The following is a 27,965-nucleotide window of genomic DNA, read 5'->3' as shown; positions in this document are numbered from 1 at the left end:
CTATTCTAAAAAAATTTGTCACACCTTTTCTTGAGAAGTCTGATTTTTAAGTTAGAGCCACTGTATGTTTTGTAAGTTAATTACATACATTTGTAAAAACTAAGTGGCCTTAAAATTCACTTTGCCCAGATTTATTAAATACTGTGAAGCAATAATATATTTTTCAAAACGAATGAAAACATGGAGTAGGAGCTTTCAAAATGGCTTTGGGTCTTCTTTGAATCAAGCGCCCTCAGGGAGCTTGAAGTTTAATGAAGCCAGGTGTGTATATAAACACCTACTTTTATTTATTGGGTCCCTGTCCTAGTCCCTAATGACTATTCCAGACCTTTCTCACTTCATTGAAGCTCCATGGCAACAACACCCTTCCTCAACTTCCTTTTCGGCGGAAGGTCATGTCTTCTCCTACTTCTTCCAGAACACTAAGACCATCAGACTTGGTGTTTTAAACCTCCCAGCCCCTACATGCACACCTCTTTCCTCAATAATCATCCTTAGAGCTAGTTTCAGAGGCTATTTCTGCCCACATGGGTGAGCTGGGCCATCCATTGTTGGGCCTTGTCTGTCTGCCATGCTGGCACCTCATTGTCAAGTCATCCCATGGTCCTCCCCTTCCCCACCTCTACTGGTTGATACCTTCTGCTCAGTTTTAGCCTAGAGACTAAAAACGTAACAGGCACTCAATAAATGTCTGACTTATCATAATTGAAGGACAGCATACTTTTTTTAAACTTATGAATTGTGATTTAATTTGATAATGAATTATAGGGAATGGATACAATATCCCCATATGTATCTCTAAAAATTTATGGGTGTGATGAAAAGTAAAGTCAAAGCCTTCCAGTCCATCATAATCCAATGAGAGCATTGTATTACACCTCTCCAAAGAACACCTCTGCTCCCTCCACTCTTCAATCTGGTGTTCTCTCACCCACACCTTCACCACTCTATAGAAATGCTTGGCCACCAGTCAACTACCTGTTGAACAGATTTGTTCCTCATCTATTTGTAACCCCTCTCCCTTTCCTGAAGTCCTCACCTCCCTTAACATGCCCTTTAATCTTCTCCAACCTCTCCTTGCATCTTCATCAGCTTTCCTCATACCACTCTGGAATGCTGGTCCATTGGGTCCTGCCCACTTTTGTTCATTTTCCAACCACATTCATTACCTGCATTCCTTGTGCCAAGGACTAATACTGGGTATTGAAAAATCCCATGCCTTTCATTTATTACTCCGCATCATAACTGCAGATTCAAACTTCATTATTTCAATTCCAACTCAATATATCCACCTCTTCCCTAAGTTTTTATTATTTTTTTAGCTGCCGATTGGGCAGCTCCACTTGGGTGTCTCACAGTTACCCCAAATTAAAATCAAAACTGAACCCATCATCCCCTCTTCAACAGCCTCTTTTACAATAAATGGTGTGCTTACCTATTCTTTATTTTCCCCATTTCCAATTCTCCAATTTTACATCCTAAATATTTCTCAAATCTGTCCTCTCAATTTTAGCCCTAATACCATGTGCACATTCAGGTCACTTCCTAGCTGGAACACCAACACAAGCACCTACCTACCTTACCTTCAGCTTTGGTGCCTCAGTTGCAGTCTCCAGGCAGTCATCTCAGTAATCTAGCTAAATCGACATCAGACCCTGTCCTTGCCCTTCTTACCCTCAGTCACCCAAAATCCCCCAAAGGATCAAGCTCAGAGGGTCAATATGGCATACAAGCTCTCCAAGATTGATCAATCCCAGCCCATCTGCCGTTTCTGCAAACACGACAGTGCTTGTTCATTGAAAGTCTTCCCTCCCCACTACCTGAATTAATTTCTATTCCGTTGCCATTCAAGGCTGAGCTCTGTGGGCCTCTCTTCCAGAGAGATCTCCTTGACCACCACCAGCACACATACAAACATGGCACAATGGAGTGGGTACTTCTTGACAGTACCAAAGCATTCTGTGTTTTCCATTACTCTCACCGCATTGTTCTTTATCTGCTCATGTGTTTCCCTCGGGGAGTACTACACCAACAGGGACCATGACTTCTTATTCATTATGTCTCCCTGATGCCTAGGTTACTTTAATGAGAATAAATTTTAAATGTAATAAAATTGTAATAACATTTGAAGGAATTAAATTTTTCTTCAACATCATAAATTTTTTTTGAACATACTGAAAAGTTAACATGATTGTACAGTGAACATCATCATCTTGATATTAAAATTAACATTTTGATGTATTTGCCATATCACCCAGCTATCCAACTATTTATCTCTGAATCCACCTTTTTTTTTTTTTTTTTGATGCAAGCAAAGAAAATTGCAGACATCAGTTCACCATGTGCCTAAATACTTAAGTGTGGATATATAATAAATGACATTTAAAATTACAATCAACAGCCCTGACCAGTTTGGCTCAGTGGATAGAGCGTCAGCCTTCGGACTGAAAGGTCCTAGGTTTGATTCCAATCAAAGCATGTGCCTTGGTTGCAGCACATTCCCAGTAGGGGGTGTGCAGGAAGCAGCTGATGGATGTTTCTAACTTTCTATCCCTCTCCCTTCCTCTCTGTAAAAAATAAAAAAATCAATAAAATATATTAAAAATAAAATAAATTTACAATCAACAGCTTTGCTGCTGAATAGTCACTCCCTACCACAGAAGGAATAAGCAATATAAATCAGTGGGACTGGTCAAGATTACTCCACACACACACAGGAGAAGGCTGTTGGGGAGGGTGAAGGCATTGAGCAAAAAAAGGAAAAAGAGAAAAAGAACTCATAGAGATAACAGTATGGTGGTTGTGGGGGTAAGGGTGAATGGAGGAGGAAGAAGGGATAGGGGGGATAAATGGATGGAACAAAATTAAATTAAAAATATTTTTGGGAAAGTGCATGAACGAGATGTCATCAAATCATTCTAAATCAGAAGTTATGCCTGAGGACCTACCTGCTGGACATATCACAGCACAGGCAAGTTTGTTCTGCCTTCTCAGTTTCCTTGGTGTCAGTATGAGCATTGATGCTTTGATTTTAGTTGTTCAGTTGGGTTTAAAAGTGAAGATGCTATGCCACACCTTTATATATAGCTCTTGCTGCACCAATCGCACATGTGTGTTTTGATCTGTCATTATCAATCATGAATTTGGTTGACACTTCTATTACAGAGAAAGGGGGAAGAGTGATATTAAAATATTTCTTCTAATTAATTTCCTTTCAATTTGCATGAATTTGTGCACCAGGCCAACTAGTCTACAATAAAATAAATTGCTAAGATTAATCTAAAACCACTGAAATTTTTATATAAAAGAGAGACATTATTTGTGAACAAAGTACTAGTATATGTAATCTTGCCCTTCTTGCCTCTGATCTATAATACATATGCTTTGGTTGTGTCTACTAGGTGCCAAACAGACAGTATGAACACAAGAGCAGGCTCAATCCCTGCTTTCCTAGAGTTTAGAGTTCAGTGGGGAGAACATCATTAGTGAAATAACTGCACAATGAAAGGTTAATTATAAGCTGAGGCAAATGCTTCTAGATAAGGTAGGCTCTCTCTGCCCAGCCGGTGTGGTTCAGTGATTGAGCATTGACCCATGAACTAAGAGGCCACTGGTTCAATTCCTGCCTGGGGTTTGGGCTCAATTCCCAGTAAGGGGGAGGGGCAGGAGGTAGCAAATCAATGATATTTCTCTCATCAATGTTTCTATCCTTCTCCCATCTTCTCTTTTTAAAAAGTCAATTTAAAAACATCTTTTATAAAAGGTAGGTTCTCCAGGCATCTGTGAACAAGAAAATGGATCTAGCCGAAACCGGTTTTGCTCAGTGGATAGAGCACCAGCCTGCGGACTGAAGGGTTCCAGGTTCGATTCCGGTCAAGGGCATGTACCTTGGTTGTGGGTACATCCCCAGTGGGAGGTGTGCAGGAGGCAGCTGATTGATGTTTCTCTCTCATCGATGTTTCTAGTTCTCAATCCCTCATCCTTCCTCTCTGTAAAAAATCAATAAAATATATTTTAAAAAAGAAAAAGGAAGAAAAGGAAATAGATCTAGACTAGCAGTCTTTATGAAGAAACAACCAAGACAAGTAGACATTAACAGATGAAAGCAGTGAGATGGTCAAGAAGATGACTCCAAGCATCAGGAACAGCCCCTGTGCCTGGAGGGAGCAAACCACAGACAGAGGGATCAAAGAAACAAGAATGACTAGAGTGCAGGTCACTGGAAAGCGTTCTGAGAGGAAACTACAGATCAGATCATGAAGCTGTTTGGGTCTTTTTAAGACCAATGAAAAGCCAATGAAGTATTTTTAGTGGGTGGGTTGGTAGAAGATTTCATTTGGATGGTACAACTGGTATTTTTCTTAACTTCCCATTTGGATAGTACAGCTGGCATTTTTCTAACTCCAAGTCAGAGTACCACTGAGTCTGTGCAGAGCTGTACAAACTGAAGTTTTGCTTCTGATGCATTTTGTGCTTGTTTCTCTGAATTTTCATTTTACAGTAAACTTTCCTTGCATACAAATATAGTTAAGAATATAAAAATGGCAACAAACTGCACATGATTTCAACAATGTTTAAAAGTTTTCTAAAGGTACTGTACTGCCAAACATTGATGTTGATTTTTAGTTACTTATTCTGTAAATATATATATTTGAAAAACAGAAATTGGTACTCTGCAAATTATCTGGAAGCTGTTTGGTTTAAAATATGGTAGATAATTAACTAAGGTAAATTAACCTTGTAATGTAACTGCTCTTGTGCAATATTCTCTGTACATATTAGGGACAACAGAGTGGATTTTTATGTTGACATATTTGGGTATAGTGCGACATATTTTGTATGCAAGCAGTTTCAATAAAGTTTGGTCTTCCTCTACTAAGTTAATGTTTGCTTTTTAAATTTTAAGATAGGAAAAGAAATTTATAGAAAGAGTTCTGTTACAAAATATAACTGTTATTATCATTGGAAATTTCACATCACTGGAAGTTATCCATTATCTACCAACTTTCAAGAACTTGATCGTATTTAATAAGGTGTGTGTGTGTGTGTGTGTGTGTGTGTGTGTGTGTGTGTGTATATCAGGGGTGTGGGGGTAGAATCGACTGGCTGATGTGGCTCAGTGCTTGAGCATCCACCCATGAACTAGGTCTGGGTTCCATTCCTGGTCAGGACACATGCCGGGGTTGCTGGCTCGATCCCTAATAGGAGGGTGCAGAAGGGAGTTAATTGATTATTCTCTCTCATCATTGATGTTTGTAATTCTCCCTCTTTCTTCCTCTCTCTGAAATCAATAAAAACAGTACAAAAGCATATTGTGCCATTACAATATGTTGTTTTTGTTGTTGTTGTTTTTACAAAAACTGAATTCAGCTAGGCATTAATGTGCTAAAATGTGAAAGACTTTTAAAACTGTAATTTGAGCGCTAACCGGTTTGGCTCAGTGGATAGAGCGTCAGCCTGCGGACTCAAGGGTTCCAGGTTTGATTCTGGTCAAGGGCATGTACCTTGGTTATGGGCACATACCCAGTAGGGAGTGTGCAGGAGGCAGCTGATGGATGTTCCTAACTCTCAGTCTCTCTCCCTTCCTCTCTGTAAAAAATCAATAATATATATATATTTAAAACTGTAATTTGCCGAGACCGGTTTGGCTCAATGGATAGAGCATCGGCTTGGGGACTGAAAGGTCCCGGGTTCGATTCCGGTCAAGGGCATGTACCTTGGTTGCGGGCACATCCCCAGTAGGGGGTGTGCAAGAGGCAGCTGGTCGATGATTCTCTCTCATCGATGTTTCTAACTCTCTATCCCTCTCTCCCTTCCTCTCTGTAAAAAATCAATAAATATATATATATATATATATATATATATAAAACTGTAATTTGATTCACATTCTCAAAAGGAGTTGGCGTTGATTCATATTACATTTGTGTGCTAAACGTGTAGGTTTTCCAGTTTGAAGTCATGATATTTTTAAATCTTATTAAAGTTTCAAAAATCTGGAGAATAAAGAAAAAGCACAGCTGGCTGTCGTGTGGAGAAGGAATGGGGCTAGAGGAAGGGCGGGTGTAGGAACAAGAGGAGATTGTTGGAAAGGTCCAGGGGAAAGATAGTGGTAATTTGAACTGAAATCAGTGTAGTAGCATTGAAGGTAAAGAAAAGCAGGTAGCTTTGAGGTATTGGAGGTGAAATGAACAAGACTTGACGTTAGTTTGGACATGGCAGTGAGTGAAGTGTCAAAAATGATAACACTGAGGATGGAGAGTGGAAATACTGGGAAGAGAATGAAGGGATTCCAAGTTTTGTCTTAATCATGTTGAGTATGGCCGTTAAGGTTTCTAGATATTATCATTAGGTAGTTGGAAATACAGGTCTGGACGTAAGAAGAGAGCCTGGGGTAGAAATTCGAAGGGACCATAATATGAATGATAATTGGCACTATGTATGTACATGGATGAGAGAAAATAGTGAACCAAACACAAAGGAATATACCAGATGATAGTTTTTTGAAGTCACTTGAACCCTGTGATCCTATTACCTCAAAACAATAATAGTTAAAAGACAAATCACTGTATAGACAATTATTTTCTTAGGTTTTATGGCAAATAAAATCATGAAGTCTTCCAATCCATGAGCATGGGATGTATTTCCATTTATGACTTCTTAATTTCTTTCAGCAATGTTTTGCAGTTTTCATTGTACAAGTCTTTTACCTCCTTGGCTCAGTTAATTCCTGTTTTATTCTTTTTAATGCTATTGTAAATGGAATTGTTTTGTAATTACTTTTTCAGATTGTTCATTGTGTATAGAAATGACATTGATTTTTCTTTTTCTTCTTTTTAAAATATATATTATTGATTTCAGAGAGAGATAGAAACACCAATGATGAGAGAATCATTGATCGGCTATCTCCTGCACATCCTACACTGGGAATCCAGCCTGTAACCCAGGAATATTCCCTGACCTGGAATTGAACCATGACCTCCAGGTTTATAGGTCAATGCTCAATCACTGAGCCATGCCAATGATTTTTGTAGTTGTTCCGTATCTTGGTATTTGCTGAAATCATTTTTTAGTTCTAACAGCTTCTATATGGAGTCTTCAAAATTTTGTACACATAAGTTCATATAATATGCAAAAAGAGATCATTTTACCTCTTCATTTCCAATTTGGAGGCCTTTTATTTATTTTCCTTGACTAATAGTTCACGCTAGAACTTCCATTTCTATGCTTAACAGCAGTGGTGAAAGTGGACAGCCTTGTCTTAATCCTGATCTGAGAGGAAAAGCTTTGTCTTTCACCACTGATGTTTGCTGTGTGTTTTTCACATGTGGCTTTTATTATATTAAGGCGATCTTATTCTATTCCTATTTTGTTGTTTTCATGAAAATTGAATTTTGTCAAGTGCTTTATCTCATCAATTGATAGGGTCTTGTTTTTCCCCCTTCATTTTGTTGATGTGGCGTATTACATTGATTTTTCGTATGTTGAACTTTGCATTCCAGGAATAAATCCCACTTGGTCTTGACGTGTAATACATTTAATATGCATCTGAATTTAGTTTGCTAGAATTTTTTAAGAATGTATTTTTTATTTATTTTTTACAGAGAGGAAAGGGGAGGGATAAAGAGTTAGAAACATCGATCAGCTGCCTCCTGCACACCGCCTATTGGGTACATGCCCTTGACCGAATCAAACCTGGGTCCCTTCAATACGCAGGCCGACACTCTACGCACTGAGCCAAACCAGTTAGGACAGTTTGTTAGAATTTTTGTTGAGAATTTTTTAAAAATATTCTTTCTTGACTTCAAAGAGAGTAAGGGAAAGGGATAGAAACATCAATAATGAGAATCATTGATCAGCTGCCTCCTGTATGCCCCACACTGGGGATCAAGCTCACAAGCCAGTCATGTGCCCTGACCAGGAATCAAACTCTGGCCTCCTGGTTCTTAGGTCGACATTCAACCAGAGCCACATTGGCCGAGCTGTTGACAACTTTTGCATCAATGTTCCTTATGTTGGTCTGTAGCTTTCTTTCTTTGTAGTGTCTTTGACTGTCTTCGATATTAGGACTCACAGGTGTGAGTTAAGAAGTGTTTTTTCCTCTTCAAGGTTTTGGAAAAAATTGAGAATTGCTATTAGTTTTCTTAAAACACTTGGTAGAATTCAATGATAAAGCGATAGATCCAGGGCATTTTTTGAAGTTGGGAGAGTTTTGATTACTGATTCAATCTTCTTAAGAATTATAGATTTATAGATTTTCTTTTTTTTAATACATTTTTATTGATTTCAGAGAGGAAGGGAGAGGAAGAAAGAGATAGAAACATCAATGATGAGAGAGAATCATTGATTGGCCACCTCCTGCATGCCCCACACTGGGGATCAAGCTCACAAGCCAGTCATATGCCCTGACCAGGAATCGAACCATGATCTCCTGGATCATAGGTCAATGCTCAACTACTGAGCCTGCTAGCCAGGCAGATCTACAGATTTTCTAATTTTTTCATGGTTTAGTCTTGGTAGGTTCTTATTTCGAGGAATTTGTCCATTTCATTCAAGTTTTCCAATTTGTTGTTATATAATTGTTCGTACTCTTATAATCATTTTTAATTCTGTAGAATCGGTAGTGATGCTCCTACTTTCATTTCTGATTTTAGCAATTTAAAATTTTATTTTCACTAAAGATTTGCCAATTTTATTGCTCTTTTTAAAGAACCAAGATTTAGTTTAATCAATATCCTGTAGTTTTTCTATTACCTATATCATTTATCTCTGCTCTGATATTTATTTCATTTTACTAGTTTTGGGTTTAGTTTGTTCTTTTTCTATCATTTGAATTATAAAGTTACATTGTTCTTTAACATCTTTTTTTATTTTAGTTTTTCTTAATTTTTTAAAAATATATTTCTTATTATGAATAGTATTAGAAACCTCCCATTTCCCCTGTTTTGTTTTCAATAAGCCTTTATAGCTATAAATTTCCCACTTAATATTGCTTCCACTGCTGTCTTATAAGTTTCTATATGTTGTCTTTTCATTTCCATTCACCTCTAATTTCCCATTTCTTCTTTGATCCATTGATTGAGAATGTGTTATTAAGTTTCCAGATTTGAATTTCCATTTTATTTCTGTTGATTCTTAACTTCACCCTATTATGTTCATAGAAGATATTATGTGACAGCTATGCTTTAAATTCTATTGAAACAGAATTTGAGACCTAATGGTCCAACCTGTAAAATATCCCATGTGCACTTGAGAAGAAAATGTATGTTGCCAAGTAGTGTTCTGTATGTCTATTAGATATAGTTCATTTGTTGTAAGTCTTCTATTTCCTTACTTCTGTCTGTTTTTTTTTTGTTTTTTTTTTTTTTTATCCATTATTCTGAAAGGGGTTCTAAAGTCTCCAATTGTTATTTTAGAACTATTTCTCTGTTTGATTATGTCAAGTTTTCTTAATATTTGATAGTTCATCATGAAGTGTCTAAATGTTTATATATCTTGTTTTGCTGAAACTTTTATTAGTATATTGTCCTTGCTTGCCTCATGCAATCTTTATTATTTAAAGTCATTTTTGTCTAATATCAGTGTAGCCAATTGTGGTATCTTTTGGTTACTATTTGCATGGATCTCTTTTTACAGCCTTTTACTTTCAATCAATTTATTTCTTTGGATCTAAAGTGAATCTCTTGTAGACAGCATATGGTTCGCAGTGTTTTTCATCCATTTTGTTGATCTGTCTTATCATTGGAGAGTTTAATACTGTTACATTGAATTACTGATAAGGATTTTTGTGATTTTGCTATTTCTTTTCTATATGCTGAATATATTTCCCCCCTCATTCCTTGAATTACTTTTTATGTTGTGTGTGTGTTTTGTAGTTAAACATTTAAATTCCTTTCTCATTTTCTTGTATTTATGCTATGGTTATTTTCTTTTCTTTTCTTTATCTTCACCTGAGAATATTTTCCCATTGATTTTTAGGTAGAGTGGAACAGAGAGAGAAAGAGAAAGATAAATATATGTGAGAGACATACATTGACTGGTCGCCTCCTGCATGAGCCTAGACCAGGGGTCGGGCCGGGAGGAGACTGCAACTGAGGTAAGTGTCCTTAATCAGAATCCCACCTGGGACCCTTCAGTTCACAAGCCAATGCTCTACCCACTGAGCAAAACCAGCTAGGGCTGCTATCGCTATTTTCTTTGGTGTTACTATGGGGATTCCATTAATATCCTAAAGTTATAACATTCCAATCTGGATTCATACTCACTTAATTACAATGACACACTGTGTTTGTTTCTTTAACATTTATATCCCCAACTCTTGGTTGCTGATGTCACAAAAATACATATTTATTACATTGTGTGTCCTGGAACATAAACTAATAATTCTTTTAAATGCTTTAGTCTTTGAAATTCTATAGAAAACAAAACATGTAGTTACAATACTAGCCTTTAGACTAATACATTTGTATTAGTTTCTTAAATCATACAGAAAAAAAAAAACCTAGTCACAAACTATCCTATATAAGAGGTGATATGCAAATTGACTGTCATGCCCTTGCATAAGAAGGCCTCCCCCATGTGGTCACAAGATAACCGCCACAAGATGGTTGTCAGGGGAGGGCAGTTGTGGGCAATCAGGCCAACAGGGGAGCAGTTAGGCGTTGATCAGGCTGGCAGAGGAGTGGTTAGGGGGTGATCAGGCTAGCAGGCAGAAGCAGTTAGGGGCAATTAGGCAGGGAGGTAGGCAGGCAGGCAAGCGGTTGGGAGCCAGCGGTCCCAGACTGTGAGAGCGATGTCTGACTGTTGGTTTAGGCCCAATCCCTGTGGATGCAAGAGGGTGCATGCTGGACTGAGGGACACCCCTCCCCAGTGCACAAATTTCATGTACTGGGTCTCTTTCTATATAATAAGAGCCCAGCAACTGTTTTGGTGGAATGGCCAGAACAACTAGTCACTATGATGCACACTGACCACCAGGGGGCAGATCACTCAATGCAGGAGTTGCCCCCTGGTGGTCAGTGTGCTCCCACAGGGGAGTGCTGCTCAGCTAGAAGCTGGGTTCATGACTGGAGAGTGTACAGGCGGTGGTGGGAGCCTCTCCCGCCTCTGCGGCAGCGCTAAGGAGTGGCAAGCCAAGTGGCAAGAAGCAGGGAGCCAAGCTGCAAGGAGTGAGCAGGCGGGTGGTTAGGAACAAGGGGTCTCAGATTGCGAGAGGGCGCAGGCCGGCTGAGGGACCCATCCTCCCCCATATCCCCACATGAATTTCGTGCATCAGGCCTCTAGTTGTTATAGTAAAACTATCTTTTATAATTGTTCATGTATTTACCTTTATTTCCCCACATGGCTTTGAGTTGCTGTCTAGAGTCCTTCCATTTCACCTGTAAGACTCTCTTGAGCATTTCTTGCAGGGTATGCCTAGTGGTCACAAACGCTTCAGTTTTTGTTTTTCTTGGGAATGCCTTAATTTCGCCCTCACTTTTGAAGGACAATTTTGTTGAATATAGGACTCTTGGTTGAAAGGGTGTATTTTCCCCGCCTCCTCTTTTACCAGTTTGAATATATCAGTCCACTGCCTCCTGACCTCCAATGTTTCTGAGGAAAAATGTTAATCTAATTGAGGATCCCTCATATGAGGATTTGCTTCTCTTGCTGCTTTTGAGATGCTTTGGCTTTTGAAAGTATGATGATGTGTCTCTTGAGTTCATCTTTCTTGGAGTTCACTGAGCTTCCTGGATGTTTCATAAAATGTGGGACACTTTCTGCCATTATTTCTCCAAATATCATCTCTATCCTTTCTTCTGTTCTTCTTCTGAGACTCCCACAGTGTGTATATTGGTCATTTGGATGATGTCTCACAGGTTCCTGAGACACTATTAATGTTTCTTCAATCTTTTTTTTTCTGTTCTTCAGATTCAATAAATTCTATTCTTTTTTAAAATATATATATATTATTAATCTTTTACAGAGAGGAAGAGAGAGGGATAGAGAGTTAGAAACATCGATGAGAGAGAATCATCAATCAGCTGCCTCTTGCACACCCCCTACTGGTCGGACGCTCTATCCACTAAGCCAAACCTGTTTCGGCTCTATTCTTTTTTTTTTTTTTTTTTTTTTTTTTTTTAATGTATTTTATTGATTTTTTACTGAGAGGGAGAGAGTTAGAAACATCAATGAGAGAGAAACATCAATCAGCTGCCACCTGCACACCTCCCACTAGGGATGTGCCCACAACCAAGGTACATGCCCTCGACCAGAATCGAACCCGAGACCTTTCAGTCCGCAGGCCAACGCTCTATCTCCTGAGCCAAACCGGTTAGGGCAATAAATTCTATTCTTATATTTCAGTTTGATGATTGTTTTTTTCTCGTGCCTCCTCAAATCTGACTTTGAATGACTCAGGTGAATATTTCATTTGTTATTTAACTTTTAAACTCCAGAATTTTATGTTTCCTCTGTTTTCTCTATTGCTAGGTCCATTTTGTTCATGCATAATTTTCTTGACAGTCTCTATATTTTTAGGTTTTTTGTGTGCATTTTAACATACTTTTAAAGTCTCTACTAAATCTACCATTAGATCTTTTTCAGAGAGTTTCTGTTTGTTTTTCTTTTGAATGGTCCATACTTTCCTAAATTTTTTGTGTGTGTTGAAAACTCAATATTTGAATCTAATAATGTAGAAACTCTGGAAACCAGACTCTGTCCCTTCCTTAGAGTTTGATGTTTTATTGTCTTGTTTTTGTTATTTTCTTGTTGTAGGCGGTTTCTGTGCCCAGGAACACCAACATCCCTTCCACCAAACTCTCTCCCAATTCTGACACCCTCATGTCTTCCATCTTATAAAAAATGTACAAATATATCCTAGCTGGTTTGTCTCAATGGATAAAGCATTGGCCTGCAGACCAAAGGGTCCGGGCTTCGATTCTGGTCAAAGGCACATACTTTGGATGTAGGACTCTCGTTGGGGCTCATGCAGGAGGCAACCAATCAATGTCTTTCTCTCACATCAATGTTTCTGACTTCCCCTCTCTCTCTCCCACTCTACCTAAAAATCAGTGGGAAAATATCCTCAGGTGAGGATTTAAAAATAAATAAATAAAACTCAAAGACCAGGATCCCTATGAGCGAAAGGGTGCTGCAACCAGAAAATCAGTGTAGCCACTTTGGTCTCCACGCCCAATTTGTTGCCACAGATCCCAGAGGGGAATTCAGACACTGCTGTGCATCAGAATATTCTCAACAAGTTGTTTCATTGTGGAATGAGAAGCCTCCAGTGTGTTTCCACCCCCCAAAAAAATATATAGCTTTGCAGTAATACAGGATCCCATCTTCAAACCCCACCTCCTCCCTGACCTTGATGGGCATGAGGATTCCAAAGATGGAGCCAAACCTGCAGGACAAATGTTGGTGGCACAAGCTAGGCAGGAGTGCATGTTACAAATGTTGTGCCTTAAGACCTTGCAGGCCTAAGCTTGTACACAGGTACGTACACACACACACACACACACAAACACACACACACAAACACGTACACTTGCACACATGGGCAAACACACACAGGTAACCACAACACATTTTTGTACAGCTCTCTGAGGTTGTATGTAGGACATGCCAGGCTTTGTTGGTTTATATAAATAGAATTCAGGCAAGAATCTGCAGATCTTTTGTCATTTTTCAATGCTTCTCCCTCTGCTTTTCTTCTGGTAACTAATATACATTCATACACAATTACTCTTGGTTTTCTTATCAAGATTAACATACTCTGAAAAAATCATGTTTGGAAAACCCAGTATTTCAGCGTGGGAGCCAGATGGTGGCAGCTGACTCCTCACAAACTTTCTTGACCTCAGTAATGTGTGATGCAGGAGGCATCCAGCCCGTGTGCTAATTTGCAGGTCATAACGTGAAGGGACCAACGTCAACAATTCAACTCATCCAGATGAAAGGACCAGCCTGCACAACACAGATGCTACCATTATGCCAATCACTCTGATAAGAAGACAGTGCCTGCCGAAACCGGTTTGGCTCAGTGGATAGAGCATCAGCCTGCAGACTGAAAGGTCCCAGGTTGGATTCAGGCATGTACCTTGGTTGCGGGCACATCCCCAGTAGGGGGTGTGCAAGAGGCAGCTGATCAATGATTCTCTCTCATCGATGTTCCTAACTCTCTATCCCTCTCTCTTCCTCTCCTGCAGATCCTGCATCTAGCACCATTCCAAAGGCAGTGCGTGAGCCATCTTCATGCAGAATAGAGGCACAGAGGGAATTTTATGTTTGGGGATGAGTGGAGAGCCTTGACATTTGAGAGTTCTATACATATTCTTTCCCAGAACACCTTACTTTTAAAAGCTGTACCTAATACTCTCACACTCCATGTTGAGAGGTGCTATGCATAAGTGAATCTGAAAATACATATAGATGATGTCACGGGGGCATGCCTTCCATAAAAGTCAGCATTATCCAGAGCTAAATAAATACTGTAGGTTAAATTTTTTCCTGCTCTGCGTTTGGTTGCTGAACGTCCATTAAAAAAAAAAAAAAAAAAAAAAAAAGGCCAAAACCGGTTTGGTTCAGTGGTTAGAGCATCGGCCTGAAAGGTCCTGGGCTCGATTCCGGTTGAGGGCATATGCTTTGGTTGCGGGCACATTCCCAGTAGAGGGTGTGCAGGAGGCAGCTGGTCGATGTCTCTCTCTCATCGATGTTTCTAGCTCTCTCTCTCTCTTCCTCTCTGTAAAAAGTCAATATATTTTAAAAAAAAAAAAGAAAAAAGATAGATGGAAACCATATTGCTTCCATATACTAGGAACATTAGGGTTCTGGTCTTAGCAGTTGTACAGTCACTGTCACTTCAGGTTATCTGGCACGAGATATCCCACATCTGTCTTCCACTACACTCCTAGAATTGTGAAAGGAGATGAGGTTTTCTTATCTGACAACCTGTGTGCACTTCACAGATGGGTAAAGTGAGACACTGAAAGGCTGCAAGTTAGAGCTTCTGCTTCGTATGCTGTCATGCCTGGTTATGCAAACTTGAGCATTTTTAAGGAAAGAAACTGCACACAGGCTGCTTCTTGGATGTTTCTAGAGATGGGTCCTGAGGCATTCAGAGCATCCATGACCTAGAGCCGTGAACAGCAAACTGCGGCTCGCGAGCCATATGTGGCTTTTGGCCCCTTGAGTGTGGCTCTTCCACAAAATATGACGGCCTGGGCGAGTCTATTTTGAAGAAGTGGCATTAGAAGAAGTTTAATTTTAAAAAATTTGACTCTCAAAAGAAATTTCAATCATTGCACTGTTGATATTTGGCTCTGTTGACTAACGAGTTTGCTGACCACTGCTCTAGAGGAACAGAAGTGTCTTCTATTTGCTGTGCTCTGCAGACAGAGTAACTCTTGGCATTTTGCTTTGACAAAATCTTGGAAGATGGATCAATTTTTATAGTTCCTGTTCTAGCAGAGAAAGAAGCAAGGCCCCAACACTGTTTTACTAAGATCCAAAGTTTGGAGGCACAGATGGTCCTAAGATTTCCAATTGGCCCTTCGGTATCACTCTTCAGGAATTATATGTGGCGGGACTTTTGGTTGCTATCTGAAGGTCCACATGTAGATCACCAGCTTATTTTAAAACAATGTAACTCGGGCATAGCCAGGTGGAAGGGCTACATGGGGCGAGGTGTTGGGAAAAAACCCAGAGCTCCCATGTCTTCCAAGCTTGCCACACCCCAAATCTCCACATGCCTACCAACCTGGAAGCTCCCTGAAAGTGTTTGAAGTAACTAAAGTCCTTCCCCCCCCCCTTTTTTTTAAAAATTATCTGTGTACATATTTTAATATTGCCCCTCCCTCCCATACATACCCTCCCTCCCCAGAGTTTTGTGTCCATTGGTTGTACTTATATGCATGTATACAAGTCCTTCGGTTGATCTCGTATCTCCCCCAGATCTCCCTACCCTACCTGCTGTAATTTGACAGTCTGCTTGTTGCTTTACTGTCTCTATATCTATCTTTTGGTTCATCAGTTTATAATGTTCTTTATTATCCATAAATGAGTGAGGTCGTGTGGTGTTTCTCTTTCATTGACTGGCTTATTTCACTCAGCATGATGTTCTCCAATTCCATCCAGGTTGCTGCAAATGATGAGAATTTCTTTTTTATGGCAGCATAATATTCCATTGTGTAGATGTACCATGGTTTTTTGATCCAATAATCTGCTGACGGGCACCTAGGCTGTTTCCAAATTCTAGAGATTGTAGATTGTGCTGCTATGAACATAGGGGTGCATATATCCTTTCTGATTGGTCTTTCTAGTTTCTTGGGATATATTCCTAGGAGTGGGATTACTGGGTTAAATGGGAGTTCCATTTTCAGTTTTTTGAGGAAACTCCACACTGTTCTCCACAGTGGTTGCACCAGTCTGCATTCCCACCAGCAGTACACAAGGGTTCCTTTTTCTCAGCAACCTCGCCAAACACTTGTTTGTTGATTTGTTGATGTTGGCCATTCTGACAGGTGTGATGGTACCGCATTGTTGTTTTGATTTGCATCTCAAGTTCTAAGTCCTTTTAATGAATTTGGAAGCATTCTTTGTATTTGGGAAGTCCTGTATTTAGTTTTGTTTCTTTTCATATCAAAGATGAAATTAATCCTTAAAGATGTGCAAAGTGCTGCATTCCAGTAGCTAATGTGGATGCTATTAGTGCTATTTTTTTTTTAACCTACGTAGAATTGGTCCATGTTCACATGGCAACACCTTCCACCACTTGTCAGAAAATGCAAATGAGTCAATGTGACCAGACTTACCCTCCCTCATGAATAGGGCTCCAGCAGAAATGCTCTGAGAATCCACCAGTGGAAAACACCATCCAGGCTCACATTTTAGTCTTCCTTTTTTGACACAAACTTAATTCATTCTATTATTGGTTCAAGTACCATCTCTTTCCATTCCTGGCCCCTTTATTTTTGCTCTACTTAATACTATTATGTGGTGTTTTATCCATCCTTACAAAAAGTCTTAAATATTTCCTGTAAGAGTATGGAATATAAACAAAATTTCCTGCGTCTAAAAAAAACGTATCGTTCTTGCCATTGTTACCTTTATACAGAGCTTGGCTCTGGAGCACAAATGGAAAGAAAAAAAAAGAACAAGCAGCATCTTGCACCACCATCTCCTACAACCCCCATTTCTTTGATATGTGGAAGACTGATGGGCAGGCTTGCATTCGGTGTGTACTGACATCACAACTCAAGAACCTTGCCACCACACTCACCCCTTGGCACTTGGGATCTGGGTACTTTCTGCAGTGTAGATGCAGAATTAGTGGTCAGTAGAGCAGGCTTCTCAGTGCTGTGGGTCTAGTATTAATCGGGTCTTTCCAATCGTCTCTTTTATCTAGCTCTTATATGCCCAGGCCAATATTTCCGCTGCCCTGTATCACCCCAGGACCAGGTACTGGGAAACTAGAAACTACCCTTACAGCCCAGAGTCTGCTGAAATTATTCAAACCGTACAATCCTAATCTTGCTCAAACTTATCTACTCTGCCTCACTCATTCCTTTCTGGAGACACCACAGCATAGGCTCTGGACCATGCCCATCCCCCACCCCCTGCTTCTCCCCAATTCGTTCTGCCTCCTGACCCACCTTACGCTTCCTGGTAGTCCTGCAGTGTGGTTCCTTCTCTTGGAAACTGCAAGTACCAAATATTTCATTCAAGGAAGTTGTCTCCAAATCTGTCATCTTCACATACCTGATTAGAATACATCCCTCATACATTTTAACACATGTTCATCCCCCTTCTTCAGCCAGGAGAGAAGCAACCTGTACTCCTAGGAAACTCTCCCCACACAATACACACATCTTTTGAAGGCAAATGGATCACACGTTACCCAAATATCAACATGCCTAGAGCATCTGCAGGGGTCTGCCTGTGTCCTGGGATGCAGTCCCTTCAGTGGGGCCATTGGCTAGCAAAGGCAGAGCTGTTTGGTGCCATGTCTCTGCTGGGGCACTGCATCTGGTCCCAGATGCCTATAGAGGAAACAGCATTGGGGGCTTGCCAGCAATGCAGAGATGAAAGCAACACTTCATTTCGAAACACTTTACAAAAATAGAAATTATGTTCCAAGTTCTCCGTGCTTTATCTTAACAGTGCACCTGTCTCTGATTACCTAAAAATCATTTTACTTTCCCCAACAGCTCCTTAACTTGTGCCTGAACAATATTTATGACCTCTTTTCTTTCTCTGAAAGGTACATCGCAGTCATCTTGCACTTAGGAAAACTAGATAGCACTTTACCACCCGACTTGGAGGCATTTTTAAATAGTGAAATCACCATCAAAAGACACAAAATCATGGAAAATGTGGCACTAAGTGAAACACGAAAAGCAGTTGTTTACAGTATGAGAGAAAACAAGAAGGTAGAGCACTGCCTTGTCTGAATTTAACTAAGATGTGTGCATTGTGAAAAAACCAGTTTGGCTCAGTGGATAGAGTGTCGGCCTGCAGAATGAAAGGTCCCAGTTTGGATTCCGGTCAAGGGCATGTACATTGGTTGCAGGCACATCCCCGCTATGAGGTGTGTAGGAGGCAGCTGATCGATGTTTCTCTCTCATCGATGTTCTAGCTCTCTATCCCTCTTCCTTATTCTTTGTAAAAAAAAAAAAAAATGTGTGCATTGCATGATTCCAATTTTCATTTCTCTGGGTACATCTAAGAATGACTGTGAAAATGCCCCAAGTATTGATTTTGGGGTTATAATGAAATTTTAGTGAACTCTGCTAGTGTGGCTCAAATGTTGGATGCACTAAAAGGTTGCCAGTTTAATTCCTGGTCAGGGTACATACAGGGTACAATCCCGGTATGGGGTGTCTGTAGGCAGCCAATCAAGATTGCACTCTTACATCAAAGTTTCTCTCTCTTTTTTCTCTTTCTCTCTCCCTTCCTCTCTCTGAAAATTATATAATTTAAAACCTTAAAAAAAGAAAGAAATGTTAATGAGTGGGCAAATCTAAAAATATGGAGTCCACAAATAATGAGGATCAACCTTATTGTCATCAATATAAAAGGTTTTTATGCACTTTCCACAGGCCACCTTACTTTCCATGGTACCAGTAATAGCAGGGCTGAGAGTGATAACTGGTGTAACTCAGTTGCACATCCTACAAAGGCTTTCCTGTGAAAAACTAGAAATGACTGTGTTTCTCAAAGCAGAACTTCCATCAGGTGCAGAGCTGAAGCCTCACACCCACTCCCTTTGTGATCATTAGCAGTCAGCTCAGTCCTTTCTGCCACTTCCTCTCTCAGCCTTCAGTTCCTGCTCTGCTTCTCGGAGCTCCCCGTCCTGTCCTGGGGTGAACTCCTCCTGAAGGGCCCTGTCATCGTCCAGGCCGTCTTCGCTCACCAACCCCCACGGACAGTTCTTGGGGGAGAGATCGTCGTCCACCCGAGGCTTAGCCTTCTTCTTCCTTTTCATCTGCCTTGCCAGCTCAGCCACCTGCTCCGGCCCCAGCCATGCTGGGCTCTCGCCCCTGTGTCCTTTCTCTTTCCTCTTCTTGTACTCCATGATCTGCTTGTTGAGAGCCTCATGATCGATCCCACACACACTCAAGTGCATGGCAGGGCCCAGGGCGTCACATGGCGATGGGGCATCTGGGGCCGCACGGTCCCTGGAAGGGAGAAGCACAGATGAAGCGTCAGAGCAACTTCATGAAGAGATCCTGGGCAAGTGCTTCACCTTGCCACACCCATGGCCTCCAAACTGTCCTAAGACCTATCTAATGGAAACTGTGGAGGATAGGACAGTGGGGGATTGGCTTTGGCACTCTGCAGCCCAGGACCACTCAGCCAGCATTCTTGGTGCCTGTGTGTGGCACAGGCCTTGACAATTCTGATGCAGCCATTTGCATGGTTATTAGACACATGTTCATTCCTCCTCCCCCCATTTACACGTGCCCAGCACACTAGGCCATATTTGGGGCAATTCCCTGATGCAAACTTAGTTCATTCTATTATTGGTCCAAGTGCCACGGGAGCTGCTGCAGGCCACTCACACCTTGCATCTGCCCGAGAACTGAGCACACGTCCACATGTATCACCTGAAGTCACTTTGTATAAGGTCTTCTTCTTCATCAGGGGGTCCAAGATCAGCAACTGCCAGTAACCGATCCACCTGAAAAAGAACGAGGGCAGTTCAGCAACCACACCTGCAGTGCTGCGTCAGAGCTCTGTGCACCCTGCACTGGGCCATAGGCCTTTCGTGTACACTTACGTCACTTTTTATAGCAATACTTTACCAAAGACGAGCCCATACAATAGCCAGTGCTTTCAAACACCTGTTATTTTAATAATCACATTTTCTTTGATGATGAGCAGTTTTTAAAACCATTTAAATTTGCAAATGTTAATCAAATTTATGAAGAAATTAAATATTAATTGAATTATATAAGTAACTGCATTGAATTATATAAGTAACTACTGTTGTTGTTTTTTAAATAAATCTTTATTGTTCATATTATTACAAATGTTCCTTAATTTCCTCCCCCCCTTATATATTGTAAATTACTGTTTTGTAAAATGCTTGTTTTGCCACAGGATTTGTGCTTGGGGGAAAAGCTGGCCAACACCGAGGCAGCCTTCCTGCGGCAGTGTCCGCTCCAGTGCAAGCCCAGACAGCCTGTCACTCTGGAGCAAAAGAAAGCAGTGTCACCCAGGGACACTGATAAAAATTATAAATGTGCAAAGAAGCAGAACCAGGAGCTAAATTAGTGCACAGAAAACACCAGAAATAAGATTGACACAACAAAGACAAACTGGGAGAGAAGACTCCAACACACACACTCACAGAAACTTGGACCAGACATATAACTAAACTGTACAACCCAAAGATAAGCAGAAATAAAAACAACCAGGATTAGCCCTGGCCAGTGTGGCTCAGTTGGTTAAGCATCATCCCATGCACCAAAAGGTCACTGGTTCGATTCCTGATCAGGACACATGCCTGGGTTGTGGGTTGATCTCCAGTCGGGGTATGTATGGAAGGCAATCTATTGATGTTTCTCTCTCTGTCTCTCCCCCTCTCTTCATCTTTCTCTCTGAAATCCATAAGAACATATCCTTGAGTGAGGATTAATAATAATCTCTCTATATAAAAGCCTAAGTGACTGTTCAACTGATAGCTATGATGAGCACTGTCCACCAGGGGTCAGACGCTCAATGCATAAACATGGAAACATGGGACAGATGGATGAATCTCAGGGAGGAGTGGGGGAGAGGAGAGGGTGGGAAGAGATTAGCCAAAGATCTTATATGCATACTAGAGGATTCATGCACCTGTGGGGTCCCTTGGCCTGGTCTGCGCCCTCTCGCAATCTGGGACCCCTCAGGGGATGTCGGACTGCTGGTTTCAGCCAGGCTCAGGGACCCCACTGGTGCCCAAATCTGCAACAGTAATAATAATAATAATAGGTGGATTTATAGGTGGATTGCAATCCAGGAAATGAGAAAGATGGTAAGCACAAAAGGGTAGTTCTGGCTGCCTCAAGTTTATAAATCGAGAACTGGAGATTGGTTCACTTAACTCTTAGTTAAGAGTTACAGAGATAAGCATTAAAAATAATCATTAAAGCCCAGCCCAGCTGGTGGTGTTCAGTGGTTGAGCATCAACCTATGATATAGGAGGTCATGGTTCCATTCCTGGTCAAGGCACATGTCTGGGTTATAAGCTTGATCCCCCATAGGGGCAGTGCAAGAGGCAGCCGACCAAGGATTCTCTCTTGTCATTGATGTTTCTATCCCTCTATCCCTTTCTCTTCCTCTCTGAAATCAATAAAAACATATTTTTAAAGAATTAAAGCCCTAGGCAGGTGGCTCAGTTGGTTGAAGTGTCATCCAGTGTACCAAAAGGCTGCGGGTTCAATTCCCAGTCAGAGTGCGTAAAGAGGGCAACAGATTGATGTTTATCTCACATCACATTTTCTTATCTCCCCCTTCCTCTCTCTCTGAAATCAATAAAAACATAGCCTGGGGTGAGGATTAAAAAGAAAAAAAATTAGAACCAGAAAATGAGGTTACATCTAGTGACTCAGGCTGGGAATGAGCATGGGAGTTTGTCTTTTCATTTGTACCCTTTCAAGTATTACTTTGGTAAACTGTAAACGTTATCTTTTTAGAAACCGCCCCTATGTAAAAGTTAACTTCATAAAGTCTATGATTTCAAGGTCTCACCTCAGCTAGAGCTGCATGCTGTTTGTCCTGAACAAACACTAGTGGTGGCACGTTCCTCAGTGTCTGCTGGGACATCAAAAGATGCCTGGAGAGAGACAATGCAGATTAGTGCTGTGGCAGGTGACATTTACAGGAGAGGTGTGAGAGTGCCAGAAACAAAAATGTGTGATAATCTTACAAAGACATAAGAAATAAGATTTGCTTATCACATTATTCAAAAATGAAAATGTTAGCCCAGAAAGGTCTTTAGCCAACTGCACATTACAAAAGGGATAAGAAATGCATCATCATCACAACTGTTTTTAATTCTCTAGATGCAATTATTTATTGAGATCCCTGTAAATAAATTGACCTAAACTTAGAGGCCCTCGCCCTAGAGGTTTGACTCAGTGGATAGAACGTCGGCTTGTAGAACAAAGGGTCCTGGGTTTGATTCTGGTCAACAGCACGTACCTTGGTTGCAAGTTCCTCCCAATCGATGTATTTCTCTCACATCAAATGTTTCTCTCTGTCTTTCCCTCTCTCTTTAAAAAAAAAAAAAAAAAATCAATGGAAAAATATCCTCAGGTGAAGACTAATAAAAAAATAATAAACCTACATGCCCTCCTGGGCATCACTTTGGCCTTGGCCTTGGCCTCCATGGTTGGTCACTAACCACCCATCAATGTTTCACCCTCTATCCAATGGACTATGCAATGCACCAACAGTCCCCAACCACTCAGATGTCACACAGAAGTGATCTCTGTATTATTCAGCCATGTAACAAGCAAATAAAAGGTAAATAAGGATGCAAGTATCCAGTGAAAATGTGGCTGTGTTATGTAGTGTATTTACTCAGTGACAGCAGATCTAGGTACATGGTTATGAAAAAACCTTTACACTAAAGCCTGGCTGATCAGAGTGCTTTAACTAAATTTTCTAACTACCTAAAAATCAATTAGAAAACAATACTGTTATCTAAAATTTCTCATTTTCTTGTTTCCATTAAATGTAAAAATCAAATTAACTGACCATTCTTTAGTACACACCTTTACAGACTCTGAGGGATCACTGTGACAGGTGTCAGTGATCACCATGCAGGAGAGCTATACAGATGATGTGAAAATATTAGCTCCTTGTACAACTGACTTCTCAACATCTGCCCCCTTCTCCTGGCAACACAAGATGATATAAGGTGAAGGTGAGAGCCACAGAGAAAGCAGAGGGAAACAGGAAGGAGGGATTCCAATTGTGAGTGCTGGTTGGTTGGGTTTCTGGACTTTTTTTTAAGCCAGAGAAGAAAACTAAATACTTCTTTACTATCACCCAGCTCACCAGTTCTCAAAGCTTCAGGATTCCTTTACACTAAAAACATTACTGAGGACCCCAAAGATCTTTTGTTTATATGAGTTATATTCACCAATATTTACCACACTAGAAATTAAAAATATGTATTTAAAGTAATTAAATTAATTACTAAATTAACTCGAAGTAAACTCACTAGGCTCTGGCCAGTTTGTTTAGAGTCATCTGATAAGTCATGCAGGCTCGATCCCTGCTCAGAGCACATACAAGAATCAACCAATGCATGCACAAGTGGAACAACAAATTGATGTTTTTCTCTCTCTTTCTCTTTCTCTCTCAAAAGCAATAAATAAAAATAAAGTAAACCCACTAAACATGCACATAGGCATTTTTAGTGGAAAATTACTTTTATTTTCCAAAAATAATTACTGAAAAGAGTGGCACTGTATTAGTTGCAAATTTCTTTAAAAGTCCCACTTAATGAAAAACAGCTTGATTCTCATATTTGCATCTGCATTCAATCCAGATCGAGCTTGCAACCAAGGCATGTATCTTTGGCCAGAATGTAACCCAGGACCCTTCAGCATATAGGCTAGCACTCATGTGAGCATGTGGGATGAAGCTATGATGACTACAGGCCCTCTGGTGGCTTCAGTGCAAATGTCCACACAGTGAGAAAAGAAAATATTTTACTATGAAAACAGCTTTAACCTCATGAATCCCCCAAAATATAATAGGGTCCCCTAGGGATCGAGGATGACACATTGAGAAACTCTTGCCTAGATTATGGCTTATATAAAAATGTAAATTATACTCTGAAGTTCAAGACAATGCTTCCAGCCCTGCCTGGGTAGCTCAGTTGACTGGAATATCATCTATACACCGAAGGGTTACAGGCTCAATTCCCGGTCAGGGCACCTACCTAGGTTGCAGGTTAGGTCCCCATTTGGGGTGTGCAAAGGAGAGATCAATATTTCTTTCTCTCTCTAAAATAAGTAAATAAATAAAAACAACAAATCTTCGGGTGAGGAAAAAAGAAAAAAGAAAACGCTGCCGAAGCCAGTTTGGCTCAGTGGATGGAGTGTCAGTCTGTGGACTGAAGGGTCCCAGGTACGATTCCGGTCAAGGGCATGTACCTTGGTTTCGGGCACATCTCCAGTGGGGGGTGTGCAAGAGGCAGCTGATCGATGATTCTCTCTCATCGATGTTTCTGGCTTTCTATTCCTCTCCTTTCCTCTCTGTAAAAAAATCAATAAAATCTATTAAAAAAAAAAAAGAAAAAAAAAAAGAAAATGCTTCCAAAATTTCCCTCAAAAGCAAAAATACATCACAAAACAGGCTGGGAAATTCCAGGTGCTGCAAAAGCAAGCACACTTGGCAAGCATCCTCACCTCATATGTCCTGAGAATCGCTTCAGAGTGTCCTGGGTGTGTGCATTCTGCTCAGCAGAGCCAGTCGTCCTCCAATACACACGGCAGGCGGAGAAGTCTGAAGTCAAAGACACCTGACACCCGCCCCCCCACAGTAAAACCCTTTCAGTTGAAGCGGGTTTTCCACAAACAATGCACAGGAGATGGAAACTAACGAGACAGCATGTCCACCTCCCCAGAGCTAGTGCTCCAGCTGCACTATCACAAGCCACCGTCTCCTGCGCACACTCTCACCTCCCCAACCCAATCACTGAAAACACCTGAACTGCCACTATTCTCCTCCCTACTTCCTTTTGGCTAAACTCACTAGTCACCTCCTTCTTCTTTACTCTGAGACAAAGGCAGGCATATCAACTTCTCATCTGACCCACAGATCTTTGAATGCTCTATGTCATCAACACTTACTGGGCGTCTGACCATACACTTGGTGCTATCTGGTCAGATTCCTTCCTTCCCTGATTTTGCACCACAATCATCTCCTCCATCTGTCTTCAGTACTTACATGGCCACCCTTAGCATCACTTCTACAATCCAAACTAAAGACCTAGTGAGTAACAGTTAGGCCAGCAATCCTCAGTCCCATTTCTCGGTTTGGCCCCTGCAGTCTACCTTGGACAGCTCCACATTCAGGTCATAGACCTCTTGGCTCACTTCAGGGGTGCACAGCAAATCACTGAGTGCTTTGTAGAGGAGGCCATTCAGGGCCCTCAGGCGCACGTGGTCTTCCTTCCTGGTTTTCTTTGCCGTGCTCTTTGTTAGGAGTTCCAACTTGGATGGCTTGTAAGTCTGCATTAGGAACACATTAAACTTGTATAACTTACAATAAGGCAGCTGGGAAGAATTTAAACACCTTGATAAATAAGAAACAAATGCTACACTCAACCACCTTAACTTTAAGATAGGTATATTTTACAGAGCTGGATCCTTCCAGATTTTACCTCCAAGATAAGAATTACTGCCCGGCCCTACCCAGTTTGGCTCTGTTGATAGAGCGTCAGCTATGGACTGAAAGATCCCAGATTCGTTTCCAATCAAGGGCATGTACCTTGGTTGTGGGCACATCCCTGGTAGGAGGTGTGCAGGAGGCAGCTGATTGATGTTTCTCACTCATCGATGTTTCTATCTCTCTCTCCCTTTCTATCTTTATCTCTGAAATCAACAAAAATATATTTTAAAGAAAAAATTACTGCCTTGCCTGGTTTGGCTAGACTCAGGATAGAGTAGATAGAGTGTTGGCCTGAGGACTGAAGGATCTGGGTTCAATTCCAGTCAAGGGCACATGCCCAGTTTTCAGGCTCAATCCCAAGTAGGGGGCATGCAGGAGCAGCTGATGATTCTCATCATTAATGTTTCTTTTGCTCTCTCCCTTCCTCTCTGAAATCAATAAAAATATATTTTAAAAAAACTACTGCCAGTACATATTTTTCAAGAAAAAATTTTACTGAAATACAATCTACATATTATAAAATCCTCCCTCTTAACATGTACAATTCAGTGGTTTTTAGTATACACAGTTTATTTTTTTCTCAGTGTCCCCAGCGTCATTAGTTACATAAACTTTTGCAACCTATCTGTAAGTATGTGTGTTTTATATACACACATTAAAAACTAAATGGCCCTTGCCAGTTTGGCTCAGTGGATAGAGTGTCAGCCTGTGGACTGAAGGGTCCCAGGTTTTATTTTGGTCACGAGCACATGCCCTGGCCCCTGCTGGCCGAAAAGTGGGTCTCATTGCCGCCCCTTGGAATGGGAGTCTAGGAAGAACCAAGACTGTACAGGAGAAAGAGAACTAGGGCAGGAGGCTCAATAAAGTTTGTTTTCCTGAAAAAAAAAAAAAAAAAAAAAAAAGTGCACATGCCCGGATTGCACAGCTCCCACTTGATCCCCAGTGGGAGGTGTGCAAGAGGCAGCCAATCAATGATTCTTTCTCATCTCTGATGTTTCTCTCCCTCTCTCCTTCTCCCTTCCTCTCTGAAATCAATAAAAATATATTTAAAAATTAAAAACTGAATGAGCATTACTGTGTCAGAATTTGATCACAGGTATGACATTCTGAAAAACTTTAGTGTCAGTAATTTTTTTTGAAGGTCCAAATTCCATGTTACCAATTCATCCAGTCCCACCCCTACAGACTCTGTCCTCTCCAATACGGAAATGCAAGGACTGCCAGGCTGGGGCTTTGCAAAATTCTGGAACCTCAAGCCCATTAAGGCTGTGAAGGCGCTCACACTGCCACTCTACTTACCATGTGAGAGCCCAGGGAAGGGCCTTCATACCAAAACTTCTTTCTATGGAGAGAAAATAAGAATTATGTTAGACACTGATAGCAAATTAGAGAAAAGTTACATATGCTAACATGAGCTTAGGATACCAGAACTGTTTCTAAGGAGCTAAACTTAGACACTGATATTATGAGACTGGGAATCTACTGAATTTGACAACAACATGGACTGCAGGGGAGAGAGAGAAGACAGTTTCAATTCAACCTCATAATTTTTTTGTAATGTTTTTATTGATTTGAGAGAGAGATGAATGGAGAGGGCTATATGGAAACATTGATGAGAGAGAGACATAATTCAGCTGCCTCCTGCATGTCTCCCACTAGGGATCAAGCCCACAACCTGGAAACAGTATCTCTTGGTTCATGGGTCAGATGCTCAACTACTGAACCACATCGGCTGGGCTGAACTTGATAATTTTTACTCACAGTCTACTCACAGTCCCAAAGGTAGAGAAAGAGGGTCTTAACAATGCACATCCCCAACTGCATGGGAGCCTTGCACTCTACCTGATAAAGCTATCTCCAGGAGGTATAAATGAGTGACTCTGGGGCTGAACAACTAAGTAAACAGGTGCTTCTCAATGGTGCAGGGAAAGGTTCCAGATGAGCAAGGAATGGAAACTAGAATCGTCCGTATGTCAGTGAATTAGAGTTGGAGATTTATATGAACTCAAGTTTCACTAAAAACAGATTCAGCCCTAGCCAGTTTGGCTCAGTGAATAGTGCATTGGTCTGCGGACTCAAAGGTCCCAGGT

General features: G+C 40.8%; 1 protein-coding gene across 2 annotated transcripts in view; it reads right to left on the bottom strand.

Moving 5' to 3' along the window:
• The window catches only part of RBFA (ribosome binding factor A), a 31,499-nt gene that overhangs the window by 1,576 nt on the left and 1,958 nt on the right, over positions 1-27,965 (bottom strand). The window contains exons 2-7 of one of the 2 annotated variants that reach the window (XR_014795345.1): positions 27,175-27,217; positions 25,539-25,715; positions 24,891-25,003; positions 22,216-22,300; positions 20,088-20,161; positions 19,102-19,658 (exon numbers count right to left, since the gene is read on the bottom strand). Coding sequence is in view for 1 of the 2 variants with exons in the window: in XM_084888051.1 (XP_084744177.1) it covers positions 19,268-19,658; positions 20,088-20,161; positions 22,216-22,300; positions 24,891-25,003; positions 25,539-25,715; positions 27,175-27,217 (883 nt within the window). In the remaining variant the exon portion in view is untranslated. Of the gene's footprint in view, positions 1-18,106; positions 19,659-20,087; positions 20,162-22,215; positions 22,301-24,890; positions 25,004-25,538; positions 25,716-27,174; positions 27,218-27,965 lie in introns of those variants that run through there. The other variant, XM_084888051.1, reaches the window with a different exon arrangement.

Source organism: Pipistrellus hanaki, assembly GCF_964339955.1.
Source record: "Pipistrellus hanaki genome assembly, chromosome: 6".
Taxonomy (NCBI): Eukaryota; Metazoa; Chordata; class Mammalia; order Chiroptera; family Vespertilionidae; genus Pipistrellus; species Pipistrellus hanaki.
This window is presented reverse-complemented; position numbering and strand designations above follow the sequence as displayed.